Raw genomic sequence first — 24,316 nt, 5'->3', positions numbered from 1 at the left:
CCCTAGTTCCCATAGCTTTCCCAGTAGCATGCCCCTGTCCACTAGGTCGAAAGCTGCCCGGAAATCCACATATGTCACATATAGTTTCCCTTTTTTTGTTTCAGTCTCTTTCCTATCAGGGTATTCAGTATATATATGTAATCTCTTGTGCTGTGCTGGCCTCTGAAACCCGCCTGGCTCTCTCTCAGGCAGGAGTTTTCTTCTGCCCACTTCGTGAGTCTTGTCGCCATGATCTTTGTCATTATTTTGTATCCGCTGTTTAGTAGGGACATTCCCCTGTAATTTTTAGCTTCGTCTATCCCTCCCGCCTTGAATATAGGAAAGATCTGCGCTAGCTCCCATCCCTCAATTAATAGTCCTTCTTCCCATATCTCCCTAAATATTTGGAGCATTTCTTGTCTCCATTCTGCTGGTAGGTTTTTATAAAACGCTACTGGTATGCCATCCTCCCCCGGAGCTTTGCCGTTCTTCATGCTTCTCAATGCTCTACTAAACTCTATTTCCGTTATCTGCTTATTTAGTTCATTTGTTCGTTCCTCCCTCTCGCCTGTGCCCTTTTCCTCATCATGTTCTTCGTTTTCTGGCTCTTCCTTTCTCCACTGTGCCATCCCTGCTGTTCCTTCCTCGTCATTTTCTGGTCTCCCTCCTAGGAGGCTCTGGAAGTTTGCGACCCATTTGTCCTCAGTTATCTCCCCCCTGGTGACTGTCTTCCTCGGCCTGAATTTGTTGATGCTGTCCCAGTACTGTGACATCGTCTTGCTCTCCTCCACCTTCTTCCATTTTATCTCCATCTTCTCCAGCGCTGTTTGCTTTATCATCATCTTGTAGTTTTTCCTCTCGTTCTTCCATGCTATCCTCTTTCTTGTATTTGTTCTGTTCTTGTGGTACACTTTCAATGCCACGAAGACTCTTCTTTTTTGTATTTTACATTTTCTATCTAGGCCCCTGCTAAGAGGTTGTCCTCTGCGTGGTTTAGAGATCATTTCTAAATCTTTTGCTGCGGACCATATGCTCTCTACCAGTTTCCGCCATCTCCTATTTAGCTCTGGCCTCCTCCCCCCGCTCGGTGTATCTTTTCCCTGGGAATCGCGTTCATTGCTTATCTCCTCCGTCTTCTCTCTGAATTTCTTTATCATCTTCTCTTTATATTTCTCGCACTTATCTCCCTCCCAATGAAGCTTTGGGGCCTCTGGCTTCTTTGTTTCCACTGACCCTAGTGTTTTCCTTCTCCTGTGTTTTTCCCCGAAATCTCAGCTGGAAAGTGACTGGCAAGTGATCTGATTCTACTCTTACTACTACTTTCAACTCATCTACTACCATTGGGTTTATGTCCTCTTTGGCCACCACCATGTCCAGCACCGAGGCTCGTTCACTCTCTACATACGTTGTCTTTCCCTGCCTGTCCCCCTTTACGGCCCCATTTAGTATGACTAGTCCATATTTTTCGCAAAATTCCAGCATTCTCGTCCCATCTCTATTCTCTAACTTATCCTCTGAACACCTTAGCCAGTTAATCTCACCCTCTTGATCCCCTCTTTCTGTATCTAATTGCACACTCTGTTTCTCAGCTATATGTGCATTTCAGTCCCCTGCTAATACTACCCCCTCCCCTAAGTGTATGGCCTCTTCCACAAGCTTCCTCAGATTCTCTAACATTGTACCAATTTTATTCACTTTGGTGTCGTTGTAGATAGAAACTAACCTCACTGGTGTTCTTTCAAAGGAGCTTAATCCTTTTACTAATAGCCCGTCCTCCCACTCTATAATTTTAAGGTTTTTACCTAAATGTTTCTTGACTCCAATCAGGCTACCTCCCATTCCCCTCCCTCTTGAATGCTTCCTATCTGCTGGTTTAAGCTTCCAAATATAGCTATTATCTAGTTTACTTAATTCCCTAGCTTCATTTTTTGCTTCTACCCAAGTTTCTTGTACTATTATTATGTCAAAGTTTCTGAGAAAGCCTACGGAGTATTGCACGTGTCTTATACCCGAGATGTTCCACGTTACCGCCTTCCAATAGGTGCTATCCCCGAAATCGCTGGTTCCTCCACTCTGCTTGCTCCTGCTGTCCTTTGGAGATCTCTCGTGGTCTGTAGCTCTCCATCCTCCCCTCTCTTTCGTTCCATTTCCACCACTCTCCATTCACGATGAGTCTCTGGTACCTTTCCTCAATGGTACAGCCTTCACCCTCTGCTCGCGCTGCCTCAGCCTTCAACCAGTTCTGTATTTCATGCTCTCTCCATGTTGGGTCTTCCTCAAGATCTATACCCCTTTCCGCCAGGTTCTCCTTTCTCCTCAATATTCTTAATTTATCTCTCAATGAGCCTACGGTGGCTATGAGCTCCCCTACCCCTGTGTATTGCACTCTTCTGACGTATGTATCCACTCCTGTTGCCTCCCTGAACTGATCCTCTATCTGTCTTTCACCCTCATTTCCATTGATCTCCGGGCATTTTAGGACTAGGTTGCACCTTCTTTTGCTGCGGTCCACCATTTCTTGCTGTACTTGACTGTCTGTCAATGCCGTTGGACGTCTCAGGCTCCATTGGAATGTGTTGTTTGCATGGTTAGGGCTGGTGCTGTTGTGGTTAGGGTTTCCTTGCTGGGCGTTGTGGAACGGTGCCCATGTCGGTTGTTGGTATGGTGGGTTCAGGTCCTTCGTCCTCTGTCCATTTGCCCGGTCTGGTGGGTGCTGTTCTGCATACCTACCACCATATCGCTCTGTTCTGGGGTTGCTCCTGGATGTGGATTTTTGTGGGGGTTTGTTGTCTGCTCCCATCTCTCCCTTGTTGCTGTTCCCCATGTGTATCCTTTTGTGATGGTGTCGTTGCCGTTGATATCTTGTGTGCGGTGTGTGTGTTCCGTAGTTTTTCTCAACTTGTTCATCTCTTCCAATTTGTTGAGTAGTCTGGTGCTGCGAGCTTTTTCTTCCCACAGCTCCTCCGTTATCATTCGTTTCTCCTCCGCCCAGCTTTCTGCTCGTTTAATGCAGTCCTCCCTTGTATTCTTCAATTCTTTCTCTAGCCTCCAGTATTCCCGTGCATCCACCTTCTCTCTTTGGTCTCGGAGCATTTCATCCTTAATCTTGTCGATTTGGTCTCTCATACTCCTTCCTATTCTCTCCGCGAGCCTACTCTTCATGGCTATCAGTAGGTGTTTGAGGTCCCTTGCATTCGGTGTATTCTGTGCCCCCATTTCCGTTGCTGTTCCTGGTGGGGGGGGGCGCGTTTGTTGGACGTGTCGCTGTTAATTTTGCTCGGTGTCCTCTGCTCTTGACTACTTAGGGGCGTGTCTAGGAAGTCCCAGGGCGCTGCAGGCTGGCCATCTGCTCAACTGTATGCGTTCTCTCCTGTGGCTCATCCTGAGTCTGCTTGCTGTGCTCTCCTTCGGGTGTTATATGCCCGTCCCTCATTGATCCCTGTGTGTTATTCTGCTCTCTCGAAACGTTTGCACCGTTTTCCAGCAGCAACTCTAGGAGTTCCTGATCATTGGCATTCTCCTTATCTGGCTCTTCTTCATCCTTGGGGTTTTCCTCTTGTTGTCTTTGCTGCTCTCTCGTCTTCACTGGAGAATGCACCACTCTTGCCCTCCCCCCTTCGTTCCTGTTGCCGTTAATGGTCACAAAATTCGCTAATGTATTTCGTTGTTTCTGCTCAGGTTTCGATTTCTTCTTGTTTTTGGAACCTTTCGGTCGTCCTCTGCCCCTCTTGGCATCTCCTGCATCCTCCACGTGAACTTCCGCTTCGACCTCTATCACCTCATAGTCCTCGTCGGACGTGTTCTCCTCGTGCTCACTCATGTTCCTAACCTCCATTTACACGTGCTCAGTTAGTTGGGAGTCAAGGTGTCTCGGGATACGAGAACTCTCTTAGTTTATTGTTTAGATTATTCCTTGATTTTAGCTCTTTATTTCGCCTATTTCACTACCTTTTATTTATTCTATATGTGCAGTTTATATTAGTTTTATTTCGTCTGACTAGCGAGCGCGTGTTACCTCTCTCGCGTTTACCGCTATCCTCTAGTTTATTGTACTTTTATTACTCTAAGTTTAATGTGAAACATGATTTCATATGAAAATTCAACACTGAACTCAATTCGGAACGCTTTCAATTTGTTTTCTGAACGGCTATTTTGTGTCACTGACAATATCCACCGATGAATTATTCAAATAGTCTTCTAATGAAAACTTCAAACTTTCTTTTTTGCAACCAGCTGTTAATTCCCGCAATTTTTTCACTACGAGTAAAGCATTTGTTTACTGTTTTCACTCTTCGTGAGCAAACCATTGTACTCGCTCACGAGAGCGACGCTTCTCTCAGCTACATCGTTGGAAATTTGCACGTTAATTTTCACTTTCAAAATTTCTTTAATGCTAGCTCCTTTAAAGTCGTACTCAGACTGATCCTCGACTGTCCGATCGGACTGACCATTAGTACAGACAAGACAATGCCAAAAACTCCATTGCCAGAAGGTCAAAATAGTGGGAGGCAAGTAAGGAACGCGGATTGAAGACTTCGCCTGCTCAGATCATAAATTTCGCCACAGTCATTCAGGTTCCTCGAAGGACATTAGTCATTTAGGTATACCATCCGACCGGAAAGAATTCAACGAAATTACTGAGTTTTACAGTTGTATGAAATACATCATTCTCGAAATTTTCCACGAAAAATTAGAGTATACTATGCGAAATATTATACTTTGAAAATTCAATGATAATTAGAATGTAATTTCCGACTTCGTTGAATTGAATTGCATAAATTCTAAATCTTCATTCTTCAACCCTCACAGTTAAAGTCATTCCCAACAGAATGACAGCTTAAATATCCACAATAGAGATCACACATTTTTTATGTATTTACGAAATTTTTCGCTCAATGCGTTCTATGGGTCATAAAAAAACATCCCACGAAAACAATTTTCCAGTGGATAATTAACTGCCGCGATGTCACAGCACGCTTGAGGCCTCCACAACGTGCACTTTTCAATCAACGATTCTGATTGAAAAAGGCAAGCTGGAGCGTTATACAAATTATTTATATGATTGTTAAAATTCTATATTACAAAAAAAATATTGGGTATAAAAAAATTCCATTCATGAACAAAAAGTACCCCTCGGCTTTGGCTCACATTTCAACTAGATGCTATTGTGAAAATTCCAAAATAAACACAAAAAATAGTGACTAGAAAATTAATATGACTCATCAACAGAATTGATTTTTGATGTTTCGTAAATGTCGGAAGAAAGCCCCTTAAGTACTACCTGGACGACACCCGAAGCACCACCCCCGGTCATTCCTACTACCTGACACGGGACCGTCATTGAGGGTATTTAACTTCTACCCAATTTTTATAACCCTTCACTGCCAGTAGGTCAGACATTTTACTTGAACTTAAAACGCTTCGCGTAACCACGACAATTTGTTTAAATTTTTTTTGGAAAATTTTCTTGGGTAGTCTATTAATGGAAGAAACATTTTCCGGGATAGGCTCTCAAACATTAGGGGATCCGAAAAAACAGGCCCCCCTAATGTGTATACAGCATCGAAAACAATATTTGAAAATGCGTGCAAGAGTGCTGTCGAAGAGGAAAAAGAACTAAATGTGCAAAATGAAAGACCAGCTGACCATTTGAAAGTTTCAGGCGATGGATCGTGGAAGAAACGGGGATTCACTTCTCTGTATGGTGCAACTACACTTATTGGCTACTACAGTGGCAAAGTGATTGATCTCGATGTTAAGAGCGGATATTGTCATACCTGTACTCTCAAGAAAAATACGTTGAACGACGACGAGTATGAAGAATGGTATGAAACTCATAAATAAAGTTGTTTTTTGAATCACGCAGGCGCCGCCGGAAAGATGGAAGTTGATTCGATCACCGAAATGTTCTGAAGATCCATCGAGAAATTTGGAGTAATGTATAGCAACTATATTGGCGACGGCGACTTAAAAACATTTCTTGGCATCGTGAAGAATAATCCATACGGCGACAAGTGTACGGTGACCAAAAACGAGTGCGTGGGACACGTACAAAAGCGCATGGGGACTCGTCTCCGAAACAAGAGAAAAGAACACAAACTCGGTGGAAAAAAGCGGATCACAGAGACTGTAATAAAAAACTAACAATGTATTACGGTCTCGCGATTCGAAGAAATTTAAACTCTGTAGAAGGTATGAGAAGTGCAATAATGGCGACACTTGATCATTATTGTTCTACAGATAAATTGCCTCGCCACGACAACTGCCCCGAAGGCGCTGAAAGTTGGTGTGAATGGCGCAAAGCGGAAGCAGAAAATATTTTGGCTGATTTTAAACATCCACCGCGCCTAATTGACGACAATAGTGAAAAACATATTCGTCCTATACAGGGTGTCCCAGACGGGCACGTCCAGACTTTAAACTTAAGTTGGGGGTGAAATTCTGGATCGAAAAGTCCTAAGCGACTTTTTGATCAGACGCACCCTCTTCAACTTATTCAGGGTTGAATTTGGACGAATCAGGGGCGTGGAATACCCGGTCGCACGACGGTGAGGAAAACATACGAGTGTGGTGGTGTCCCCACCATACCGTACTACTCCCCTGCGGCGGCAGAAAGAGATGACAGGCGGCGGCGGGCAAGAGGAAGGGGAGGGAAATGAAAAAAATGAACGGAATATTAAGACATAGATGTTCTAGTAATGAAATTCACAATCCTAATGAGACACCATATGAAGAAAGAATTGCTATCACGACTCAACAAATATAGATTTTTGAAGGCTCTAAAGCAGGCTCCCCCCTTAAGGGTGACGAATTCTTTCCATTTATTTGTGCGCGCTTCAAAACTGTTCTCTGTGTAGATTCATTTCTCCCTTCTGTATTCTTCGAGTTTTTGTGCTCTCTTTGTAGGAACTTTGTTTCTTTGAAGTTTCCTTCTAGCCCTGTATGCCACTTTTTTCAGTCTGGTGAGCTCACGATTCTACCATGGAACCTCCCTGGCTCGACTATTCCGAATAGGTACGGATGTGTTGCAGGCTTTCCGTAGTGCTTTACTCAGGTGTTTTACCTGCTCAATGACCTGGGTTTGGTTAGTTAGATCGTTATACGGTTTGCTATGCCACTATTGCATTAATCGCTCGGTAAAGAGATTCCAGTCGGCTTTACTCGTCACATACCCCTTGCAGCTGTCGCTGCTCTGGGTATTGACTCTTTTCATGTTTTTACTGGTTTTGATTGTGAACGTGATTACTCTGTGATCACTGGATGTCCACCCATCGTGTACTTTCCATCCGGAGATGTTTTCATACATTTTAGATGTTGCCAGCGTCACATCTGGGTGACCTTCTCCGATTTCCGACGAGACGGTAGCCATGTCCCCTTCATTTACGACCTGTAATCCCTACTGGGCGATCAATGCTTCAAGTTTTTCACTTTTGGTGTTTGTTTTCTTTGCTCCCCGTAGGGTGGAGCATGCATTAGCATCTATGGCAATTAGCAGTTCTTTGCCTCTGAGCTGTTCCATCACTTTCTGCACGTGATCTATGTGTTCATCGATATCTTGGCAGAGTTGAAAATATCCACTTGCCACATAAGTGCTTTTGTTGTTCTGTATGAGCTCAGCGATCACAAAGTGTGTGTTACACAAGTGTCCGAGCTTTGTTACCGTGATTTCTGGGTTTATAACAGCTATAACCGCCCATGGTGGTGTATTTCCATGTTTAACGATCCTTGTACCCATTCCAAGGCCCTCTATACCATTTTTGTTGTTATATGGTTCTTGGAGCAAGAGTACATCATACCCTTTTGTCACGGCTATTTGCCGGATTTCAGGCATGACTTTTCTTGCTCTTCTGCAGTTTAGTTGCCCTACTTTCAGACCTACATCCACCTGTGGATTTTTAGAATGTCTGTTGTCCATAATCTATTCGCTCCACTAGTCTCTCCAAGGCCTGCTTATATGATGGGCAGTCCTTGTACGTGGCTACATGGTTATGTGGCTTCTTCGATTTGTAGCAGTTTACACATTTGTGTTCCTGCACATTTTGTTTGTTTGGGCACTCAGGCCCCTTGTGTCCCACGGTTGCACAGATAGAGCAACACGATCCTCTTTCGCAATGCTTCGCCAAGTGGCCGAAGCCTTGGCATTTGAAGCATCGCGTGACGAGAAGGAAGTCACTGATTCTACAAGCGTTCCACTGTATATAAAGACGCTGTTTCGCTAATATTTTATTCCTCATTTGCGGAGTAACCTCCGCAACCCAGTTCGTGGTTTTACCACCATTCTTTCCTGTTGTAAATTTGAGAGTAAATTGCTTCTCAAAAAGCTGTTTGCTCTCTGCTAGCCCATCATTTTGCTCGTGAACAGCGCTGCCCAACTCAGCCTCTGTCATTTCCTTTGTTACATCATATATGATGATCCTTGGGAGTCTCTTTTTCGGTTCTTCGACCGAGAAGGTTTTTGTCGGATTTTTGCTCTGACCAAGTCTCTTCGCTTCATTTTCTGTGGGGGTCGAAATTATAATTCCCCATTTGGTGGTACGGATGTTCTTAATCCGTACCATTTCAGTGTTCGGGTTGAACACCTTCATGAGCTGGTTTTTCGCCTGCCCCATGTTCTCGAACTCTTTCGAGTTCTTCGGTTTTAGGAACACGGTTTGGACCGGTTCCTTTCTCATTGGCTGTGCTTTGGCTGGCAGCCGTGGGGCCGTCAGCTTTCGCACAATACCGGCGTATGTAACGCCCGGCTCTTTTTTCTGGGTTGTTACCCCCCGACTTCCCTCAGCGAGTCCACACTTCCCTGCAGCTTAGCACATCGCGCTGTCAGGGTAGCAATGATTTCCATCAAGGAGTCTAGGCTCCTGTCAGCTTTTATGCCCTGGTCACTTGAGGTGTCCAGGGTGTTTTTAATAATTTGAAGATGCTTGTATGCCGTCCTCGGCACTTTGTCAGTGCCGAGGTCAGCGCATGGCACCTCAGGCTCGTCCTCACTTGAGCTATCGCTCTCAAAGTGAGTGTTCTTCTTTTTTACTATCGCTTTTGATTTTGCCTCAAAACTATCGCTAGAGCTGGAGCTGAGATCGCTCCTCGCTCTTTTGAGGCTTTGCTCCTCACACTCCATTGCTGTAGAATGACTGTCCAGCTTTGTTCCCAAATTTACCATTTTGTTTGCTGCAGTACTTGATCTTGTTGTCTTGTCCTTGTTTACTTGAGCCTTAAAGTTCTCATACCTGGGCCTTGTGCCAGTCTTTACTTGTGCTATGGTTTTTGTCGATTTAGGTGCGGTTATTTTCTTTTTGTTATCCATACAGTCAATTTATATTTCATTCATCTTTCTCGCGCTCCAGCCTCCGTGGACCCTCAAAGTGGCACAAATGTGGTGGCTTCCATAGGATGGCGGACACATCGTGAGAGCTACGAGTCAGATATAGCACGGTTGACTACAAGCTAAACTCGACACCCTCTCCTCATGCAGGATTCCACCCCGCAAAAGTGGGCCCCCATTCTGGGAAAAGAATGTCTTGCCGCTGCAGCCTCCGCACTCGCCAAAGCCGATTGATCGAGGGCTCGCTAGTCCCTTGACCGCCCGTTTAGCCCAGGAAAGAGACCGAAGCAGCGTGTTGGTCCGTCAAATCCGCAGAGATGATTTTCCTCAGCGTACCAGGCACCTCCACCAAGGTTACGGGTTTCCACACACGGCAAACATGCGGGTAGGGGCACCACTCCCTACTTTTGTGAGTGATTTCTACAATTGGCAATCTAGCGGTATCAGTATGATACCCCATAGGTATCTCCCCCCCCCGCGTGAGTTTCAGCTCTTATTACTCAGACGCTTGCAGGATGGGGGGGGGGCATCAAGGATAGTATCAAATATCACAAGGTCACGAAGATCTTTGATGTACGAAGAAAAGGGGATGCCGACGAATTTTAGGTGACGTTGTACCGTCACCGTCTCTTCTGTACCGACATACGGGCGCGTTCTCACGTCGGCGACAAGCGGTGGCAGCACCTCACAGGCGCCCGCCTCTGGCTGTCGTGAGCAAAAAGGACTGACTAAAGTAGACGCTCAATTCTGGAGGTTTGAATGGGCAGTATCGTAGTATCTCACCTCAGGAGAAGCAGGGTGCCACACGCGATGCTGGGGTATCTGCCCGTCAGCCGACTCAACAATTCCTCGCAGCAGTCCCGCTGCCAGAGGAACTAGTCGGAAGTGGAGGCGTAGTGATCTGCGTCGCGGAAGGGTTTCTTTTCAATTGAAATTAGGTAATACTAAGATGAGCCAGAAACGAAGATATGAGAATGCTTTATTAAAAATTAAGGAGATTGTGAAGGCGTCATTCCAAACCCAACGCGGGACACGATCCCTCCGTGAGTCCCAAAAAATTTCCCTTAACCTCCCCTCCCCTGCCGCCAAACATCCGTCGACCCCAATAGCCAACTTCCAATTTTGGGGAATTCCCAAAACTCGACGGGGGTGTGTCAGACAGGGGTTTCAAATATTTTCTCCGAGCCTCAATAAAATAACAAAACGAGCTCACACCTTGACCATAATAAATTACGAGACCGAACGCGCGCTGCAGCGCGCGAAAAATGAAGGATGAGTTTTGTTTCTGTCATATAAATCAATTTGATTCACCTTTGATTCGTCCGAAAGCATTTGACATCAACACTTGAATTATAGTGAATGAGTAATCAACACTTGAATCTCTCTCTCACGGTGAATCATAACGATCTTTACATTATGTTTTAAAATTAGCGCCTAAATTTAAACGACCAATAGGATACTGGTTACATCTTTGCGAGATTTCGATTCGATTCGAGATTTTCGATACGATATGCGGCTCTCCTTTTTAGAATAGGATCCTATCGTAGATAAAACTTATAACATTTTCCGATACTACATAAATGTACAATTATGATGTAATTTTTTAATTCTGATATTAAGAGAAGCCACTGACAAGAACACACGTTTTCTTCATTGCAGAGCCACTATCTATTATATGAGAAAGGTCAACAGACGTGGGAGTACAGTCCGGAGTACGCATTGCGCTCTTATACGTATCTCTTGATTCATATGGTTCCAGCAATGTTTTATCGCCACGTGCTGGAGCCAAATCCTGTGCTTGTTTTTTATTTCGTGAGATGCTTGCTGTCTGTAGGATGTGCTTTCTCCGAAGTTTACTTTTATCAGTAAGTATTTACGTATTTTAAATGTTCTTACGGTGCTATTCCAATTTAAACAATCGAAGCAAAATTACTTTTCAGAAATGTCTTCAAAGAATTTGGAGTTCATATTGCCAGGCTGACATACGCCTTTCTCATCACTAGTTCTGGAATGTTCATCGCCAGTGCTGCATATTTACCGTCCTCCTTTTCAATGTACGTATTCTTTTTATTACTTTTATTTTAGCTTGTCCAAACCTACAGGTTTATACAGCTATGTACAATATGACAAGTTCTAGTAAGAGTATAATGGGAAAGAAATAGTGCACAATGGGAATCCACAATCGGCGTGGATGGTTATAGACAACAATTGATTGCAGATATAGACTATAATATTGCATTCCAATGACCATACAATGTTTTCAAAAATGTATGTATTTCATATGGCGGAAAATTGTCTCATTCTGTAGCGCAGTTATGCTGGAACTTATCAGGTTTGTAAGACTCTGACCCTGTCCCTCTTCTCAATCCTGGACTGGGCCTTAATCGCGTCACGTGGTCCTAGCATCCCTGGACCTCGCTGGCTGCAAGTATTGTCGCCTGTCACATCTGTGGGCCTTATAAAAATATGACCCTTCAGGTACTTCTATCGTACAAGCTTGCATCCCTGTACCAATCCATGTCTATTTGCGGGGTTTCCCGACAAATAGTACCTGCGCTACCACTAAAATATAATCTTATAACCCTAGACTATCTTAATAAAGTACGGAGGACATCTGTCTATCATATTCGACAGATTATCATTTTTACACTGCGGATTTTCCCATAAGTTTTCCCGATATTACAATAATAACTCATTTCTCTTTGGTGCTACATCATATGTTTTACACTCCTTCCTATTTCTTTTTAAAGTGGGCAATAGCCTAACTTTCTAAACTTGTTACTGATATTCTAATATTCTAAAAGTGTAAATATTCTCACGACGTATGAATGTGGGAGCCCTTTGTTACACTTCCGGCTATTTGAGGATTATGCTATGTGCTTATTTGTTTGGTTTTGTATTGCATCTCACACTTTCTCTATTGGTTCTTCTTCTCTCTTGTGCCTATTAAAACGGAGCATTCGTCTTCACGTCCGCCTGAGTATTTCTTATTGAACTAGAGATCAGAGGGCTAGGTGTTAGAGTCCTCTAAGGGTAGATAGAAGGGGTAGGATTACTGGAGGGAGTAAGGCCCAAAGTAGGTGATTGGGTAATTCAGGTGAGGGATGAGCCTTGAGGATTGGAGTTACGGACGTGAGAGAGAGGTATGATGTCTTGAACAATTCAAGATATTGAGGTTTTGGGAAAGTGGCGGATTAGTGACCCAGGGTACGAGAAAGTACCGAGGAGTAATGAAACTATTTAGAGGGTTGTGGAGTAAAAGGCTAATAAAACGACTCGTTAGGTTTCTGGAGTTTGGAGCATTAAATAATAAAAGCAATAAAGTTTTTGGGAAGGTTTTGGGAATAGAATTATTTGGCAGATGCTTGAAAAAATATAAGGTTTTGGGAAAACAATTCTAGGAAAACAGTGGGTATACAATAAAGTGCCTTCCCCCTGGCATTAATAAAGAGATACTTTATTCCTGATTTTTCTATTCAGCAGATCTAATTTTGAATCATCTTATTTTTAGGTATTTGAGCACAGTTGCAATAGCCGCCTGGTACGGAAGAAAATACGAATTTGCAATTTTTGCAACTGCAATTTCAACACTTCTTGGCTGGCCCTTTGCAGTCCTTCTTGGGTAAATAGACGTCATCTTTGTTAGAAATGCAGGTAATTATATTTAGTAGACTCACACCAGCTAGTTGGCCCCCGCCTCAGATCAGAAGTTCAAATTCATCAACTCAATCGTGTTTATATATTTATTATTTAACATTTTACACCCATGTCTTGTAAGGTCAATTGAGACACCAGCCGAAATACCTTATCTTACGATTGTCTCTGATTCGACGATAATATATGTGGGGGTACTATGAGACACCGAACAATAAACAATATCTCAGTGAAACCACCATTAATAGGAAAAACCGAGAAAACACTGCCAATACAACGTGCTGTTCCGTCGCTCCCTCCGCTCCATCAAATTACCTTCGCTGCCCTCGAACTGTCATCAATTCAAAAAATTTAAATTCATATGACAATGTATGTGGAAAATGAATCACAGATGATGTAGAAGATAACACTTACATTTACTGGTGAATTGGGGGTTGTTTGGTGATGTTCGCAAACCTTGTGTTTGAATAAGTAATGACGGAGATATTCATCATAGTGGTCCTTACGAGCTCATACTTAGAAACTTGTCAAATAATCACTGACTGGATGTGTTACAGTTTACTCGCAAAGTTGGTAGCAACATCCTGGAAATTCGCGAGACGAATTTTCACATGCACTATCATCACAATGGAGTGGCTCTTAATACTGAAGAGCACGCAAAATTAAACATAGATTGCCTTTTGTTGCTAAATTACTCCAGAGATATAAAAAAACAACCAGCTGTCAAGTTTGGAAGAAAGAGAATGAAAATAATGAAAAGAGAGAGGCTCTGCTAGCTTCAGCAGAGAGGTTTGAGAGAAAAGACAAGACTAAATACCAATGGAACATAATTGGGAAATTACAGATTCATTACGATATTGACTGTTTCCCGTAATTGTCGTGTACGAGGGTGAAAGGCAATGGACTGCTGGTATTTCTGCTTTTGTGACGCATTTCGTAGTAGCATTTGATTGATTATTCTACCTAGGGATCCGGGAAAAGCTGTGGTGTGAGTCTACTAAAAAATTACCGAAATACACCTCGGAAATTTTCTTTTCCCAGGCATCTTAAAATGCCGATACTTTCAATTTTCATTGTCTGTTTCGAATCAACCTTTTTTTTCTCCAAATTTCTTTTTATGTAATTTTCATATTTAAAATGATTTTTTTTCGAATATCATTAATGAACGAATTATCAATAACTGATTTTGGCGGCTTTCTTATTTTTCAAGGAAATACGGACGATTCCGTTGATTTATCGATTACGATATCAGGTGATATCAATGACTTAATTTAAGTTGATCACAAATGCATTAATTTAGAATTGTAATATATCATTTTTGAAGGTCGTTGATGCCCTTTGAAATGATATACGAACACTCGCATTCATTCCAGACAGACCTTCGAAACTTTCGAGCAAAGTTGAAGTTCTAATTAAAACATAGAGATTGAATTTTGGAGAAAACCTCTCATAAGTTCATTCAAAATTATGAAAATTAGACCCATCCTGTGTCATTTTAACGCTTTTTCATTAAGCTTACAGATGAGTATAGCATATATTTATATACAGGGAGTCCCAAAACTCAACGTCCAAACTTTAAACTTAAGTTGCGGGTGAAATTCTGGATCGAAAATCCTGAGCGACTTTTTGATCAGACGCACCCTCTTCAATTTATTCAGGGTTGAAGTTGGACGAATCAGGGGCGTGGGGTAACCGCTCGCACGACGGTGAGGAAAACATGCGAGTGTGGTGGTGTCCCCACCATACGGTACTACTCCCCTGCGGCGGCAGAAAGAGTTGACTGGCGGCGGCGTGTAAGAAGAAGGGGAGGGAAATGAAAAAAATGAACACCCGCCCGCTACACAAAAATTATTTACTCCGCCCCTAATTAATGCCAAGGAATGAAACCAAGGGCATTCGATGGAGGAATAAAATCCCCATCGATTGAGGCCCATTCCATCCCTTAATCCAATCGAAAAGGAGAAAAAAACAGCGTTGAAAATTACAGCGCTGGAAAAAAAACCCGGCGATTTAATTTTCTAAAGCTCCATCGGCCCTGTATGAGATTTTCATTTTTTCTTTCAGCGAAGGAGAAAAAGAATGATCCATCGCTGATGATTTTTTTTTTTTGGGTTTTTCATTTCCTTCACCTGCCTCTTATCCACCGCCGGCCGTCATCTCTTTCTGCCGCCGCAGGGAAGTAGTACGGTATGGTGGGGACACCACCACAGTCGCACGTTTTCCTCACCGTCGTGCGACCGGTTACCCCACGCCCCTGATTCGTCAACCTTCAACCCTGAATAAGTTGAAGAGGGTGCGTCTGATCAAAAAGTCGCTCAGGACTTTTCGATCCAGAATTTCACCCCAACTCAAGTTTAAAGTTTGGACGTTCAGTTTTGGGACACCCTGCATATGATTCAGTGCAAGGGAAAAGAAACGTAGTGATAATGACAAGAATCGATAGGGAGTATTCTTTATCAAGTGGAAAATTAACTTTCTGCATGTCTGCCAATTCATTTGCACTCGTTTTCTTCCGGTTTCTATATTCTTTTGGCCATTTTGATTGAAAAAATTTTCTTAATAGCAATAAGCGCTAATATACAAGACAAATGACCGACCTTTCCATTTTATTCGCTCATAAGTGATTCTTAAGAGAAGAATAATTTTGGAAATTCAATAACTTCGTTTTTTTCCTGAGCTTGGAAAAAAATATTTTCCAATCTTTTGGAATAGAAGCAAGCTTTAAAAATATAAACAAAGTTTTGAAACACATAAAAATGTGATTGTTTCTCCCTGGGGGTTATTTAATTTGGAGGTAAAAGTTCAAAGACACGTTTTTTTGTTATGTGTAGATTCATTTCCATGATAGAACGTGGTGATAATAAGAAAGTGATAAAAATAATAGCATGGCATATGGGCCAGTAGACCCTTTGCCCCTTCAATCTCCTTTTTCTATCCAATCTGGAGACTTTTAGAAGGTAATAAAACCGTAGATCCGCAATATCCTCATCATCGCCGTCACTACGGTTGTCAGGAAGTACTCAAGACTGCACCTTTCTTGGTATAGCTCGATGTTTCTCACCTCCAGTTCATTTCCTACGCCTCTTTCCGTTGCTGAAATAGATCACTTAAGGGCTGTACTATCTCCGACCCAACCCCCAGCATCCTCTCCCGCTTCCGTTTCCATGTTTCTATCTGCAATCTGAACCTCACCGCAGCCGCCACACCTTTTGTAGCTTGTCCCCACCTTCTCCAGACCCCCCCCCCCTCGAGCTACTTCCAACTATCCGCCCTATCCTCCTCAATTACGCTTTCATCATCATTTACTTCTCCTCATATTGTCCCTCTTTTTAAAGCCCGTTCCATGTTCCCTGTGCCTTCCAAACTCCGCCTCAGTCCTAATATTCTGTGCAGTTGTGACCCACAGCTCCAACCAATCCCTTCCGAACAAGGTTCCATCTTGCCCAAAATGGCACTCTACCCAAAAAGCTCAAACTCCGCAAATATCCTTTGTATGTGTTTCATTATATAGAGCATTGAACTCGATAATATGAACCAAAAATAAAAATGGAAACTAAACCATGGAAGGCGGTACCTCGCTGAGTTCTAAATTCCATCAAATGTTCTTTTGATTGTAACGGTAGCTTTTGTGAATTTAGAAGATGGACCATTAAGGGGCAGTAATGCTTGAGGTTCTACATATCTGGGCATATTCCAGGGACTACCGCCCCGAGGTTCCCCGTGCGTGTATTGTCGGTACTTTGTCAAAAGTGCTGCCATTATAGCGAAAGTCCTTCAGCTTGCTGGCAGATCTGGATTTTTCTAAGACTGAGGAGATTTCGAAAACTATAACCTGATCAGGTTGTTTTCATCAAAGGCATCGACTGTCCTCTTCCATTTGGTCGATGGGTTTCAGGATACTCTGTATAAACGATTCGCCGGAGTCCGCTGCAAAGAGGATTGACGGAAGTATTGGCTCAGTTCTGGGGGTTTGAGTGACGCTAACGTCATGGTAGTACCTCACCCCAGAAGAGGCAGGGCGCCACACGCAATGCTGGGGTGTCTGCCCGGTTTTAATTGCAAGTAATTCGTAATCCCTATCTTATCACACAGAATTCTCATTTTCAGCGTTTCTTTGAAACCGCGAATCAAGTAACCGTTCGATTGTTCTGTCAAAAAGTTGAAAAAAATGGTAGTTGGGTTTAGAATGACGCCTTTCCAATCGCCTGAATTTTGAATGAAGCATTCTCATATCTTCGTTTCTGGCGCATCCTAGTGTTATCTAATTTCAATAAAAAAAAAAAATTTCCGCGACGTACATCACTACACCTCCACTTTCGACTAGTTCCTCTGACAGCGGGACTGCTGCGAAGAATTGTTGAGGTGGCTGACAGGCAGACACCCCAGCATTGTGTGTGACGCCATGCTTCTTCCGGGGTGAGGTACTACGATATCGTTGGCGTCAGTCAAACCCCCAGAACTGAGTCTCTACTTCAGTCAATCCCCTTCGGTGCGCTGCGCGGGTTTTTCATCCTGGAGAATTCTAGGGAGATTTTGCGGAAAGGGATTTTTTCCGGCGGGATTATTCTGAGAGGAAATTTTCCTGGGAGTTACTATCTTAAGGAATCTTTTCATTTTCAGTCATAGTGATTATGAGGAATGGATATATTTTTATTTTAAGACTTGTTGTTAAGAAATTTCATTCATACATTATTGATTTTGTTTCTTTTCAATTATGTTGCGCAGTGTGCCAATTGCACTGGACATGTTAGTCAGAAAGGACTGGATAAAATTTATAAAATGGACTGTCTTGTCTGGCCTTGTAATCCTTGTCCCCATGGTCTGGATCGACTCCATGTACTACGGGAAACTAGTGATTGCACCATGGAATCTCATCGTCTATAATGTCTTTACTAGTCATGGGCCTGATCTCTATGGGACCGAACCCATTAGCTTCTACTTTATCAACGGTTTTTTGAATTTCAACTTTGTCTTCATCGGGGCTTTACTTGCTCCATTGGCATTGGTGAGTAATGAGAACAGAATCGCTATTGAAATAGACATTTTCATTTGATCAATCAATTTGTTTGCTACAATTAATTCTTATAATTTCTAGTTATTGATTTGGGCAGTTGTCCCAGCAAGACCAAGACATCGTTATTGTTTACCTTACTGGGCATCACTAGCTCCTCTCTACCTGTGGATGGCAGTCATGTTTATCCAACCACACAAAGTAAGTTAATTTTATGTACGGGAATCAGTTTCGGGGAAATTGAAATGGTGTAAAACTCAAATGGAAATCGGCGAGATTGCAATTTTCTTCATTTTTTAATTTTGCTTGGGAAATTTTTTCCATTTTATAATTTTGCACAACGATTCGATTTACTCCAGAATCGATTCCATTCGTGAAATCTGGTTTACAAAGAACTGGATATCCTACTGCATAATGATAAGAATGTGATTGATTTTAGTAAGTAATTTTCTTTGTAATTGACCCCGAAGGATCCCCAAGTTACCAGATGTTTTTATTGGTCCCAGTACCCAGTTGACTAACTTGAATTACTGAATTTCAAACCGCCCTTTCTTGATAGACCTCGAAATGTTCCGAAAAATAGAATCGCAGGGAAATTGTTCTATTTCTCGAAGATTTTGAGATGACGAAAATTAAAGGGTGGATTGATATGATCAAGTTGATCATCAATCATCATTCTTAAGCTCGCATTTTAAGCCCTCCACTAATTGCTAAATATGCTAGTGAGAAGTAATATTCACTAAAAAAAAGTTCAATTGAAAGAAAATTAATCACTTTTCTTTTTAAGGGGTTATTCTCATGTGAACGCCTATATTTTACCCCGTTTTCGGAATTTTTTTTTTATGCGACAACAAACTTCAATCATGTTGATTTTTCAATATATTTTTGTTTGTATTTTGAAATACACGAAAAAAATTTTTTTTTTCGTTTTTTACATTTTTAACATATATTTTTTTTAAGTCAAAGTCGTCCCCAACAAAAAAAGGTAGTTCACTGGTCAAGGTGATAGCGGCTGTTCATGTTGTCTGACATAAAAAAATCGAATGGATTATTATTCAGTAGATCTGTGGCTATCGTCCCTACCAAATATAATCAATTTCATTAAAAACAAAAAAAAATATCGAACTTCAAAAAAAAATCACGAAAATCTCCTTCTTTTTCGTTACAAATCGTTTTAAAAAAATGTGAAGATATTGTCGAAAATAAACAATTGTGGTAGGGACGATAACTATAAATGAGTAGAAGAACATATGTAAATTTTAAAGCAATCGGTTGAATACTTTTTCTTGTAGGACCTTGACCCTTTCAGAAAATGATGATTCGAGAAAAACGCGTTTAAGGGGTTATTCTCATGTGAACGCCTATATTTTACCACTTTTTCGGAATTTTTTTTTATGCGACAACAAACTTCAATCATGTTGATTTTTCAATATATTTTTATTTGTATTTTGAAATATACGAAAAAATTTTTTTTTTCGTTTTTTACATTTTTAACATATATTTTTTTTAAGTCAAAGTAGTCCCCAACAAAAAAAGGTAGTTCACTGGTCAAGGTGATAGCGGCTGTTCATGTTGTCTGACATAAAAAAATCGAATGGATTATTATTCAGTAGATCTGTGGCTATCGTCCCTACCAAATATAATCAATTTCATTAAAAACAAAAAAAAATATCGAACTTCAAAAAAAAAATCACGAAAATCTCCTTCTTTTTCGTTACAAATCGTTTAAAAAAAATATGAAGATATTGTCGAAAATAAACAATTGTGGTAGGGACGATAACTATAAATGAGTAGAAGAACATATGTAAATTTTAAAGCAATCGGTTGAATACTTTTTCTGGTAGGACCTTGACCGTTTCAGAAAATGATGATTCGAGAAAAACGCGTTTAAAGTTGAAAGCCTGGTAGACAATCGCTTACGACACGTCGGCGACTATGAGCTGTAACTTATCAAATACTATGAATTTCGGTCTGAATTTTTCACAGCATGTTTTCAATAGGTTTTACTGTCAAAATATAAAAAAAAAAAAAATCGATTTTTTGAAGTGCTCACATGAGAATAACCCCTTAAAGTTTAAAGCCTGGTAGACAATCGCTTACGACACGTCGGCGACTATGAGCTGTAACTTATCAAATACTATGAATTTCGGTCTGAATTTTTCACAGCATGTTTTCAATAGGTTTTACTGTCAAAATATATTAAAAAAAAATCGATTTTTTGAAGTGCTCACATGAGAATAACCCCTTAATTCTAAAAGATAGAATTAGAGAGAATATAATTTTACTTTAGCCCAACCAGGAACCGAACCAGCTCTTCCAGTTCCACGCCGCGCCATCACAATTATTGATTAATTCTTAAATTATTTATGATTTTAGGAGGAACGCTTCTTATTCCCAATTTACCCAATGATCTGTTTGGGAGGTGCAATCACAGTAGATTGCATCCAGAAACTCTACTTCTTCATCAGAACTAAAATTAAACCATTGACGAATGTTTCCCACTACCTCCAAGGAACCTGTCACATTACCATCGGTGCAATGGTTCTTTGTGGCCTCTTAGGACTCTCAAGGTCTTTTGCATTATTTAAGGGTTATTACGCCCCAATGGAAATAATGACTGAAGCGAACAAACTTGGAATTGAACATCAAATACCCACGGACATGCATATCAACTTTTGCATTGGAAAAGAGTGGCACCGGTTTCCAGGGAGCTTCTTCTTTCCATCTAACAAGTATGCTATCGATGGAAAGCTTCTCTAATAATTGCATTACTAAACAAATCTCCCAAACATCTCTCCAAGGAAATCTCTGTAAACAATATTTCCAATTATTTCTAATTATTTGCAAAACAAAAAACCGGTATGAAAAAAATTTGTTCGTAAAAAATGGCGTTTTTCTTGTTAAACGTTGGCCGTTTTTGTAGCTGTCGAGCTTAGTTTTGTAATTCTTGGTTAATACGTTCCTATAGTATTTTAATGGGATAAAAGTTGCCTACATTGTGAGGAAATAACTGAACAACATTCACAGCGTTGAACAAATGAAAGAAAAATAATATGTCTAAATATACTTTTTTCCTCCATTCCGCTATCGAGTGATCCAAAGACGATTGACTAAAGTACAGGCTCAGTTCTGGGGGTTTGAGTGACCCCAGCGGCATTGTAGTATTTCACCTTAGGAGAAGCAGGCGCCACACGCAATGCTGGGAGGGGGGGGGGGTGTATCCATCAGCGAACTTAACAATTCCTTAGTAGCATTGCCGCTGTTAGAGGAACTAGTTAAAAATGGAGGTGTAGTCCTCTGCGTCACTGAACTGTTTGTTTCTTCCCTTGAAATTAGGTAACACTAGAATGAACAGAAAGGAGAATATGAGGACGCTTCATTGAAAATTAAGGAGATTGAGAAGGCATTATTCCAAACCCAACTACCTACCGGGTTCGGTTTTACAATTTTTTAAAATTGCACATAATTCTGAATCCCTATCTTACTACACAAAATCTTCATTTTCAGAGTTTCTTTGAAACCGCGAATCAAGAAACCATTTGATTGTCCTGTCACAAAGTTTTAAAAAAAATGATAGAACCGAACCCAGTAGGTAGTTGGGTTTAGAATGATGCTTTCCCAATCTCCTTAATTTTCAATGAAGCGTCCTCATATCCTCCTTTCTCTTCATCCTAGTGTTACCTAATTTCAATGGAAAAAACAAACATTTTGGTGACGCAGAAGACTACACCTCCACTTTTAACTAGTTCCTCTGGCAGCGGCAATGCTACTAAGGAATTGGTAAGTTTGCTGATGGACACACACCCCCCAGCATTGCGTGTTGCGCCCTGCCTCTCATGAGGTGAGGACTACAATGACACTGGCATCACTCAAACCCCCAGAACTGAGACTCTACTTTAGTCAATTGGCTTTCTATAAGACAATCCATTCCGGAGAACGTATCCAAGTGGAGAATTTATGGTATTTTTCTGATTTTTCATCAAGTTTTTTTAACGATCTACTGAGAATTATGAAAATATGATGAGTGGAAGGAGTTAGCTGTTCTGTCGTCACGCTGAATGATGACCAATCTTTTGAAACGTGAGCACCATCATCAACTTGTCATGCAACTGACACGACAAAACAGTTTACCGGCAGTTTTTTCTGTAATGATCTGTGCAGTAAATACTAAGTACAGATAATTCTTATCGAACAGATCCATTAGAATCGTGATGCTCGGAGAGGAAGCTTGGGATAAAGGGATGTTGACTCCTCCATCTTGGTTTTAGCTATAGATTTATTATAATTTCCGTTATTATTCTCCACAGCTGGCAACTGCAGTACTTAAAGTCCGAGTTCAAAGGACAACTTCCTCAGCCTTTTTCAGTTCTCCCAATTGGCACAAGTGTCATCCAACCTAACTTCAATGATATGAATAAAGAGGAGCCATCTCGTTATGTAAGTGAAAAAAAGAGAGGAGGCTAACCGCTTTTCCAATGAAGTCAAGCGTCTCATATTATGCATTTTTTTTCAGTTCGACATTGAAAAATGCCATTTTATTATGGATATCGACACCGGTACTGAGACAATACTGGAACCTAATTACTCCAGGCATACCGATACTTTTGCAATCGTCAAGTCATCGGATTTTCTAATTTCAACAAAGTAAGAAAACATCTTATTGATTTAATACATTCCGAATGAATCGAATGATGTAGGTAAGGTGAATGATGAAATCTTTCAAAGGGTATTATTGATATCTGACTGAGAGTTTACTAATCTAAAAACATCAAAAAGAATTTTTGGAAAAAATCGCCATAAAGTAACCTTGAGAGTTGGGCGCCTGCAGAGCGTTCTTTAAAAAAATACTATTACTATATTACCTAAGTAATTTTGGTAATCCCCCTAAAGGGATTCTTACATTTCATACGTTTCTTCAATTTTGAATGAAAACATTTCATTTCATTCCATATCTATATTAGCACTTTGAGGGATGAGGGGAATAAAACTAATGCTAAAACCGAAGAGAAGAATTAGTGTGGGATTTTGTACGGGAAAAATGGAATATCTACACTTATCACGTTCTATATCAGTTTTTCTGTTTCCCGAGGTCTTCTTCAATGAAATCCATTTTTATACCACAAACTTTCAGAATACTCAGTCTTTGTAATGGAAACAAGTCGGAATATTTTCTATATAAAGACAATAATAAAACAAAAACAATTGAAATAAAATCGAATGTTTTCCAGCAAAATTCATGTGTAGGATTCACTTGATGGTGACTACTGCACTTCGAGTCAAATGAGAAAGACAGGGAAATTTATTCTCACTATACAAAAAAACGAAACTTGAATTTGGTCATTTATAAGGTTTCTATCAAGACATAATTTATAATTTTAATTATTACCAAACACAAACTCTGCGCAATATAACGGCAATTTCTTTCTGATTTTGAGTATATATCATTGTAATTTTTGAAGACCTCAGGGTTAGCTAGAAGTGAATTGGAATGAGCGATCAATTGATGCTATCAGTGCAAACAAAAAAGGAAGATAACGATTAAGATAATCTGCAATAAAAAAATGTATTCGTGTTTCAGGTCTCATCCAATCTTCAGAGCCTTTTACGTTCCCTTCATTTCCCCGGAATACTGTAAATTTGGTTCTTATAATCTTCTAAGAAGTACCAAACTCAAACTCTTTCCGCAATCTTCAAAAGTCAAACCAGCTACAGACTTGTAAACTCCAGCAATTAATCATGTGCAGTAATCAACGACTGATGCCATCATTATTCACTTTATGCAATACGAGCGTACAATAAAAACGTCAATATTTTTCCATACATTAAATTTCTTATTTCTTTATATCATCGAACCATTCCTAGTCTCAGTAACAATAAGTTTTTATTTCAGGAAACATCGAGATATAGTTTAGCTCGTGTTTCTCATTTATATAATAAGTTGACGTGATTATAATTAAACGTATCAAAATGTTTTTCAGGCCATATGACAGACATTGCTTTTTATCATGAGGCTCAATTAACCGAGTTAAGCCTATTTGTAAATTAAAATACTAAAAATCGAATACTACAATACTTGTGTATTACATATGGAAAAACTAGTGGTAAAATACCCGTAAATTGCGATTTCCTTTTTCGTAAATTACGATTTCCTATTTCGTAAATTACAGTTTCGAAAAACGTAACTTACGTTTCTTTGGGACATGAGACAGGAGGTCTAACTTAGTGATTTACTCTCCTTTCGTCGTCATTTATGAGATGATTTCTGCGAAACTGATGAGGGAAGTATCCGATTAATTTTGAAGCTTGAGGGCTATTTGGCTGGATTATTTATTTCATTCCAATTTCAAGCAATT

General features: G+C 40.7%; 1 protein-coding gene across 3 annotated transcripts in view; it reads left to right on the top strand.

The window, feature by feature from the left end:
- The window catches only part of LOC135166227 (alpha-1,2-mannosyltransferase ALG9), a 34,577-nt gene extending 10,787 nt beyond the window's left edge, over nt 1-23,790 (top strand). The window contains exons 1-10 of one of the 3 annotated variants that reach the window (XM_064128307.1): nt 8,985-10,236; nt 10,958-11,163; nt 11,239-11,352; nt 12,810-12,920; nt 17,678-17,957; nt 18,048-18,164; nt 20,340-20,695; nt 22,271-22,400; nt 22,477-22,607; nt 23,542-23,790. In XM_064128307.1, the coding sequence (XP_063984377.1) occupies nt 11,048-11,163; nt 11,239-11,352; nt 12,810-12,920; nt 17,678-17,957; nt 18,048-18,164; nt 20,340-20,695; nt 22,271-22,400; nt 22,477-22,607; nt 23,542-23,683 (1,497 nt within the window). In that variant the 5' untranslated portion in view covers nt 8,985-10,236; nt 10,958-11,047 and the 3' untranslated portion in view covers nt 23,684-23,790. Of the gene's footprint in view, nt 1-8,984; nt 10,237-10,957; nt 11,164-11,238; nt 11,353-12,809; nt 12,921-17,677; nt 17,958-18,047; nt 18,165-20,339; nt 20,696-22,270; nt 22,401-22,476; nt 22,608-23,541 lie in introns of those variants that run through there. The other 2 variants (XM_064128305.1, XM_064128306.1) reach the window with 2 other exon arrangements.
- Nucleotides 23,791-24,316: the final 526 nt, after the last annotated feature.

This window comes from Diachasmimorpha longicaudata, chromosome 9 (assembly GCF_034640455.1).
Source record: "Diachasmimorpha longicaudata isolate KC_UGA_2023 chromosome 9, iyDiaLong2, whole genome shotgun sequence".
Taxonomy (NCBI): domain Eukaryota; kingdom Metazoa; phylum Arthropoda; class Insecta; order Hymenoptera; family Braconidae; genus Diachasmimorpha; species Diachasmimorpha longicaudata.
The sequence above is the reverse complement of the archived record's forward strand: the minus strand, read 5'-3'. Positions and strand labels throughout refer to the sequence as shown.